Source organism: Rutidosis leptorrhynchoides, chromosome 1, assembly GCF_046630445.1.
Source record: "Rutidosis leptorrhynchoides isolate AG116_Rl617_1_P2 chromosome 1, CSIRO_AGI_Rlap_v1, whole genome shotgun sequence".
NCBI lineage: Eukaryota > Viridiplantae > Streptophyta > Magnoliopsida > Asterales > Asteraceae > Rutidosis > Rutidosis leptorrhynchoides.
Genome location: NC_092333.1, coordinates 179678306 through 179687400, shown reverse-complemented (window position 1 = coordinate 179687400; position 9095 = coordinate 179678306). Strand labels below are relative to the sequence as shown.

The following is a 9095-nucleotide window of genomic DNA, read 5'->3' as shown; positions in this document are numbered from 1 at the left end:
TCACTAGCATATCTTAGGTGGCAAGAGATAAGGGTAAGAAACTGTAACGGGATAACTAAATTAAGCCGCGTACATCTGAGTAAAATATTTTCATTCCTCGCTAGCTTGCATAGGAAAACCTTATCCCTTTACCCGTTTAGTACAGTAGAATATATAACATAAAAAACTAAGACAATAAAGGAGAGAATGAGACCTTTAGCAGTTAAATTTTTGGTGATAACACAGGGATGGAACAACATGATGAAGTATACTATGAATCAATAACTATTGGCAAGTTCTGCTGTGTGAGAATTTAAATAAATAAAATGTATAAATATATTTATGGAGGTCTCTGGTCGGTATCAAAACCATTGTATTGGTTGGGGTTGGTTTCTCATTTTGCTTCAAGTTTAAATTATATTATATAAATTTGTACATTTATACAAAGTTACAAACAGGCAATTAACATATATTATCAGAACAATATTGATCACTTACCTGATTGATTTGTTGTATTGGATATTGAATTGAATATATGATTTAAGACAAGATAGTAATAGTGATGGATAGTGATGTAGTACTAGAAGGTTGAAAGGTGAGGGAGTATATAATTTAATTTGTTTGGTGCAATGAAACATCTTCAATCTTACTCCAAAACCCTTTGCCCTCAACATTCAACAACTATATGTCCAAATAGTAAAAGATTTTAACTAGACTACAAAAATATTTCTTATAGATATTTAGAATATAGTAGATTATATTGGAATATCACCCATACATACATCCTTTTTGGAGAAAAATCAGTTATAAAAATCCCTAAATGTTTTTTTTACGAGTCGTGAAATTAGATCTTTAAAAAATGTACTAAAAATGATATAGAATGAGATTATCTAAAGATTATATATTGACAATTTGACATATAGTAGCTGAAAAAGTGAATGAGAGCAAACTACAAAAACATAAACAAAAGACCACAAATCTGTCCTCTAAGCGTAAGCTAAACCAAAACCAGTCAGTCTGTAAAATATTATGAGTAGCACCTATTAAACAGTTAGTGACGAATTAATCGACTAGTAGCACAGGCTAACCCGTGTACATACACGGGTCCACCCTGTGATCACGAGATGGAAAAAAAAAAGGCGGACCAAAGCATCAAAATAGAGTAATACCACCTGTTTAATCGAGTATTTGGTGATTAATAAACTATGCACAAAACCTACATATATCATGCCTATAGCACAAAAAATTGTTTGGCTAAGAACCTTCGACAAAAAAGTCAACAAGTCACGCAGATGAGGTGCCAAACAAGTTTTAAGGGAGTATGAATTGCAAGTTAACGTTTAGTCTGATTCTGTCTTGAGTAAGCTCTATCTGCATTCACAAGTCTATCTTGAAATAGAGCCCACTCGCTTTTGCACCTATCTTTTACCTGTCAAAAATAGAAAATAAAAATAACTAAACAGCATATTTAGGCATAGCAGATAGCACTAAAAAGTACGTAAACAACTTTGGTCGAATTTCGATTTCATGTAACCAACTTCCTTTGCCTCACAAAGAAAAGAAAAGGACCCGAATTTTCAAATTTTGATTTAAACGTTTAAGTCAACATGGTCAAAGTTATTCACACATTGGTATTCTCAATCCTGTATGAATTATCTTAAACTAGAAACTGTTGGAAATGCAACATTTAAACGTAACTTGTGCAAATTAAAATGGTTTTTTTTGGACAAAACAAGATTGATACCTGAAATACAAACTGATCCAAAGATGTTACCTTTTTATGCTGTTGGCCCATAAGGTGTATTAGATAACCGAATATATAGTTTGAGCGAAATAAGCTTACCCCTTCTCGCTGATCTTTCCCCTTCTTACTCTTGCCCTGAACAGAAACACAAACTATCATTTCCCAAGCCAAATTTTTAAATCTAGTATATAAAATTACATAATATAAATAATTGTATCTTGCTGACACCCGCTTTTTATATATGTAGTAAAGAAAAAGGATCTGAAGGCTAAATTGTCTCACCTGGCCCCCTAATGTAGGAATATGTTGATGCACAACCCATTGTGAATCCACCACACCAATTTTTTCATGTGCAGGCTGTGATAAGAAATAATGTATATATAATATCGCACCAGGGAAAACAAAAATGCAAACTGTATTCATAAAAAGACTAACCTCTACGCATCTTCGAAGTGCAAAATCCAAACCCCACCCATGTACCAAATCATTCTGCATAAGAGAACTGTATGTATTATATGCATGCATCATTTATGGTCAGTCATGATTCTTGAAAAATACAGTAATTTTTACCTGAATCATGTACCACACACACCGCCAAGCATCACGAGAGAACACAGGAGCCATAATTTCGACAAATCTGATAGAAACAGCAAAAATGAGTACAAGATCCACAATTTCGACAAATCTGATCATGTTTAGGCTTAAAATCTTTAGGTAATGATTTATGACTTCGAATTTACATACAAAAACTTTAGGTTAATGCATAGACCTATATGTTTACTCGTTTGCATTAAGCTCATGTTGTGTTAGTTTATGATATGTTTAACGCCCTAATGGACGAGCATAAACAAAGACACAAAAAAAAAAAAAAAAACGAAGACGACAAACTACTCGTTTATCCGTTCGTGTCCGTTCATTTGTTGGGTAAAACTTAATCGGACAAACACAAACAAGCCCATTCGTGTTTGTTCGGTTGGTTTACAGACCTATAGACTTGTGATGCTATAAGTATTCAATATAGAAAAAGAAACAATACGCTGCACATGGAGGCAGATGCGGATCACTGCACCATCCTGGTTTCTCATCTGTAACCCTGTTAATCAACCGTCGAATATAACCATAACCAAGCATCATTAAAAGAAAATGATAACAGTATTCAAGAGTAATAACTGAAAGAAATAGTGGTAACTTACTTATGAACTTCTTTATCGCCTCTCCGTTTTGTCATTTCCCATGTTAATCCCTCATTGGGTTCAAGACCAGGTTGAGAAATATCTAATCGATGTTTCTTAACTAACTGCATGTACTTGTCTCCATTAAAATGCTCAACACCGAGATCTTCATCCCAAATAAATATATAATCATACGCTGATACAATATCTGGATGCAAAAACCTCTTTGCATACCACCTAAACGAGAAATCAAAAGTACAAAAATGTCACCATATCAAACATGCAAAAATTAAAAAACAATAAGCTAACAGTAACATTAACAGTAGAATCTTAAACACACCATTTAGTTTGCTTCATTACGCTGACATGAATAGCCTCTTTTGACCAGTCAAATTGATCCCATTCCGTTATTCGACCATCATAGTGAAAAAGCACGATCTGGAAATCGTCTGAAAACTGTAGAGAAACATGCCCATATGACCATATCTCATCTCAGTATCTATTAAAAAGCTACAAACTTTATATAATAATCCAAATAAAAGCCATCTCGTTTAACCTTTTTTACTGCTGCATCAATATTATTCCTCTGATCCCAACCAACGGTGAACGTAACCAAATACCTTGGTGTTTTTTTCAGATCCTGAAAGTTCAAACACCAAAATTTATTTTATCTCTTAATTAATAATCAGGGTTTCAGCATTTCAATATATAAATCATCTTGATTGATTTCATACCTGTGAAGGTTCACCCCATAATCTTCTTAAATAAAAATCAGTCTCTGAAACTACGATTGCTGGAGGTAATGATTCGGCTCCACGAGGATTCGTTGTAACATAAATCTGAAACCAAAAAAGTTAGAAAGTATATATTATGTGTTACAGAAAACACAACTAAAAACTTATATCATTAAAAAAAAAAAAAATGAAACAAAGAAAATTGTACCTTAGGAAGTTCAGGTGTATTAGATGAGCCAAGATTTTCTGGGAAACTACGTTCATGAGGTTTAGGCTGATGATCCTCGTCAAATGATGAATGACTGTTGGGATGTAAGTTTATCTGAAAGATATAACAGTAAATTTAAATTAATGGACGCTGATATTTGCACAACATAAGTACAACAAACATTTGAAATCTAATCTAATTACCTTGGTAAAAGAAACGTATGGAAAAGAAACACCAATGAAATATCCTAGGATCATCCCCATAATTGCAGTTAATATAATCCTCCCATTATCATTCGACTTCTTGAAAAATCCACTGAAAAGAGATGGATTAAATCAAATAAACAAACAAATAAAAAAATTGTTGGGAAATTACGGTCTCACTAATTCCCACCACCCAGCCCAACAATAATAGTAAAGAAATAAGAACAATACACAATACAAGATTTAACGTGGAAACTCCAAAACAGGAGAAAAACCACCGGCCCCCAAAGAGAGAAAATACACTATATCACAAATTGTTACAATGATATAGACGACTCTCTTAAGCCAACTACACTCTCCAAAATATTTAACTATTACAACTCTCAAACAAGGGTAAGAAAGAAAGAAATAATCAAATACTTAAAGTGTATTGATTGGTGCGATTTGGAATGAAGACTTAGCCCCTCTTATATAACCAAGTCACTCACCCCTCACATCTTCCTCCCACCAATGTGGGATAAACATATCTTCTACTAGCCAAAATAAACCAACAAATCTCCACCTTTTGGATAGAAGAAGATAACCATGCTTCCACATTGCAAGGATAACCGATGTAGACGCTTCCTCGACGACAACTTCAAGATCCTCATCTTCATGCCGTTGACATTATCTCTAACCCAAGAAATAAAATTTGCATCTTCATCAAACATTGTCAATACCCGACAATCATTGTCATCACAGACAATCATAACTCTTAACAGAATTATCATACTCCACCATTAAGAGTATATCACTTAGAATATCACATTCCAAGCATTTCACCTCGGCACATGTTGTATAACCAGCTGAACAGTTATGGTGCAACTTCCTGTTTGGCTTTCCCTGGAAGTTTCATCAGCTACAACATCAGTTTCCACCACACACCTTGCATCAACGCCAAACCAATGCCCATGTACAATTTGTGGAACCGCTAACGAACATCCCTTTCCATGGTGGCGCGGACACACCATGAAGATGATGTGACTTCAGAAGAATTCGTCACTCTCCGTAACGACGGAGACAATGTTAGCATCTTTGGAGCCATTTGCCGGATTAGCTCCACCTGGACAATTAACCCTTACATGCCCAGTCTTCCCGCACCTCCAGCATACCAGATTCTTCCCAGAGTTTCTCTTTCGCCTATCCGAACACAACACTATCGTATCTCCTGATGACGAGACCCCATTACCTTCCAGTCTTTTCTCCTCGGATAGGAGCTTGCTAGTAACGTCTTCAAACTTCAGAGTTTCTTTCCCATACATCAAAATAGGTTTCATGTGTTCATAAGACGATGACAAAGATAATATCAACCTCAAAGCTTTATCTTCATCATCCACTTTAACTCCAATAGCTTCAAGTTCTGAAACAATACCATTAAGAATACTTAGATGATCTGAAATCTTTGAACCCCATCCATAAGCAGAGTATGAAATTGTTCTTTAAGACACAACCGATTTGAGATGCCCTTGCCCTGGTACAACTGCTCTAGTTTAACCCAAAGCTCATTTGCCGTTGATAACCCGTGCACATTTGCAAGCACGTTCTTTGCAAGACACAAACGAATCGCACTTGCCGCCCTCAAATCCATATCATCCCATTCTTCTTCATCGAACTTCTTGCTAGAATCACTACCGGGAACAAGGGTGGGTTTACCCTTCAAAGCCTTGTGTAAACCAGACTGAATCAACACATCCGTGACTTGAACCTGCCATAAGCCAAAATTGATCATCCCATCAAATTTCTCAACATCAAACCTCATTGGACTGAACTTCGACATCGTATCCGTATCCTATAAACAACACTTTCTCTGATTTTGCTCACGTTTCGAATAGCCAAAAGATGTAGCAGGTAGCCAGGACCCTTTAAATCGGAAATCCACAACTAGGCCACTAACAAATCCAACTATTACTACGAATCAGAAAAAATATTGTCTAACCAGATACCCTATACGATCAATAGAACTCGTTTCTGATGTGGACGATCCACTCCCGTGGCAACCACAGAGCATACTCCGACTCCTATAACCGAGACCCCCGTCAAACCTGACGCTCTGATACCAGTTGTTGGGAAATTACGTTCTCACTAATTCCCACCACCCAGCCCAACAATAATAGTAAAGAAATAAGAACAATACACAACACAAGATTTAACGTGGAAACTCCAAAACAGGAGAAAAACCACCGGCCCCCAAAGAGAGAAAATACACTATATCACAAATTGTTACAATGATATAGACGACTCTCTTAAGCCAACTACACTCTCCAAAATATTTAACTATTACAACTCTCAAACAAGGGTAAGAAAGAAAGAAATAATCAAATACTTAAAGTGTATTGATTGGTGCGATTTGGAATAAAGACTTAGCCCCTCTTATATAACCAAGTCACTCACCCCTCACATCTTCCTCCCACCAATGTGGGATAAACATATCTTCTACTAGCCAAAATAAACCAACAAAAAATAAGCATAGTTTAGTGAGAAACTTATCACTAACCTGCGGTAGATGCTCTTCATCGGTCCAAAAAGTGACCAAATTTAAATGTCAAGCACTAAGTCGAACCAATTACGTGACCAATTCTTCAGAGCTTTTGGCAATTGGCATGTATCAGCGTTACTACAATAAAAGTACCTGAGCTGAAAATGTATTTCAAGTAAAAAGGTGGATGTTAAAAATGAATGCAATCACAAATGAACTTCAACTTGTTTATTACCATCTATATAAATTACATACAGCAAGAAACTTCTTGTTAGCTGTCAGCCAATTACAATATGAAGTTAAGTGATTTAACCATTTATCACACAATTCAAAGATAGTATGTCAAGCAATTATCATCTCACTCAAAACTTATATAACAACTCAAGGGGTGGTACCTAGTATTGCTGCAGTGATAAATATCTAGATATTATAAATAAAATATCTAGATAAAATATCTAGATATTTCTAATAAATAAATATCTAGATATTATTTACAAAAAAATATCTAGATATTTTAAATATCAAGATATTATAAATAAAATATCTAGATATTTCTAATAAATAAATATCTAGATATTATTTACAAAAAATATCTAGATATTTATATCAAAATATCTAGATATTTTAACTCACATTGTAAGCCTATAAATAGGCATAAGGTGTTAGCATTTGAACAACAACAAAAACACACATTCACAACACAATTCTAAATCAATAAAATCATTTCTTTCTAAATAACAAATCTTCAATATTTCTCTTATAAACATCCACTCAAAACATTCAAACATCAAAACTAATCAACACTTCTAACTAATCTAAATATACAACAATTCTAACAAGGGGACACCATGTGGATGGTGTCCCGTGCTATGTAGTGGAAATCTTTTTGGGTTTTTAACCAGGATGGTGTAAAAAAAATTTAGTGACACCACTAAAATAAACATCTATTAAAAACATTTTAACCAGTGATCAGTGACTACCATTCTTGAATCCGCCACTAACAAGAGCATAACTATATCATTTTGGTATACAAAAACTTCTACATTTCACCGTGATGGTAATTTAATCCGGAACAGACCTAAAGATCAATCACAATCGTAACCGAATGAAGTACAATTGCACAAAATTGTTATTGTTCGAACAAATTGAATACAATACGGTGATGATAAGGCAAAATTATAACATAAATCACTGAAATTGGGAAATATATAACATCGCGGTTACAGAAACCGATAATTATGATGTAATGTAATCGATACACAATATTGCATACATCTATATCGGATTGCAATAACAGAATTAGAAGATTATCAATATATGATTGTATATTGTATGATTATATGTATAAAAAGGTTGAAAAATCTAGGGTTTGAAGATGCTTACAGGTTTACCGTGAAGAGAGAATGAGAGTAACTGAAGCGTCGTCTTCCTCGGAGATCAAAAGAATTTCGAAAGATATTATTATTATTTGAGTGGGCGAATATTCTTTTATATTTAAAAATATCGGCATCATTCATTTCATTTAATTTCATTTTATTTTTTTTCTATCTTTTTAACATTCTAAACTTTAAAATTCTTTATTATTATTATTATTATTATTATTATTATTATTATTATATTATTATTATTATTATTATAATAATAATAATAATAATAATAATAATAAACTTAAAAGTTTTAAAACTTACAAAAAATTAATGGGAAGCCTAGAGACAATCTGGGCCCCCACACCTCTAGCAATAGCAAAACCTATCCTAGTAAAAATATGACCAGCAGCACCGGCACCAATATCTTGAGCCATCGAACTCTTCTGAACCCGCTTTAGCAAAGAAACAGCCTCCATTTCTAATTTCCCAAGGGAAGAAAATGAGAAATGAATGAAACCATAACCAATCGCCTGACATTATGATTTTTCAATGTACAAGAAAATTTAGTATGTCTGAATATTTTAATGCCAGTCATTATGATTTTTGAATAAGATTTTAGTTTAATCCAATTCTTCAAAATAGTAAAGCAAATTGAAAATTAAATTTTGATTTGTAAATGAACTAACCAAAGATCTACCATGCTCTCTCTCTTCTCTCTCCTATTTTGGTGATTTCCGGCACTCACCTTCCGGTAGTCACCTCCTCTGTCTAATCTCTAGCTCTCTGCTTCATCTACATCTGCTTTTTTCTTTTTCTTTTCCTTTCCTAATCATGTATCCCCTACCCACATCCCCTTACACCCCACCACCCCACACCAATTGTCAAACCTACCGCTGTAAACCTGCAATTGTTAGCACCAGTCACCGTTCACCTATAGCCATTAACCATCCACAAATTTGGATCGAAGTCGACCGTAAAAACCGGAAAACACCTTTAAAACCAAACGGTCAACAAGATCCTCCCACAGTGGCCCCGAACTTGTCGTTTAATTTACCAACATCACCTTTCACCCCGGCCACCAATGGCCGCCGTTTTATCCATCGTTTTGGTAACCCAAACATTCATAAGCAAAAATGGGTGCCATCCACAGCGAACAACCCTAACCCTAATCAC

General features: G+C 34.5%; 1 protein-coding gene across 3 annotated transcripts; it reads right to left on the bottom strand.

Moving 5' to 3' along the window:
- Window positions 1-972: 972 nt before the first annotated feature.
- On the bottom strand, window positions 973-8019 carry LOC139886521 (uncharacterized). Of its 3 annotated transcripts, none has more exons than XM_071870357.1 (14): window positions 7939-8019; window positions 6574-6713; window positions 4041-4152; window positions 3838-3951; window positions 3630-3734; window positions 3452-3535; window positions 3236-3351; window positions 2917-3132; window positions 2760-2816; window positions 2294-2360; window positions 2159-2212; window positions 2006-2080; window positions 1823-1858; window positions 973-1408 (listed from the first exon to the last, which is right to left on the bottom strand). In XM_071870357.1, the coding sequence occupies exons 2-14, from the start codon at window positions 6591-6593 to the stop codon at window positions 1313-1315; spliced, it is 1152 nt and encodes a 383-aa protein (XP_071726458.1). In that variant the 5' UTR covers window positions 6594-6713; window positions 7939-8019; the 3' UTR covers window positions 973-1312. The 3 variants fall into 3 exon arrangements, with proteins under 3 accessions (XP_071726458.1, XP_071726459.1, XP_071726457.1); XM_071870358.1 differs by lacking the exon at window positions 7939-8019 and adding an exon at window positions 6811-6907; XM_071870356.1 differs by lacking the exon at window positions 7939-8019 and adding an exon at window positions 4603-5784 and having other exon boundaries at window positions 6574-6708.
- Window positions 8020-9095: the final 1076 nt, after the last annotated feature.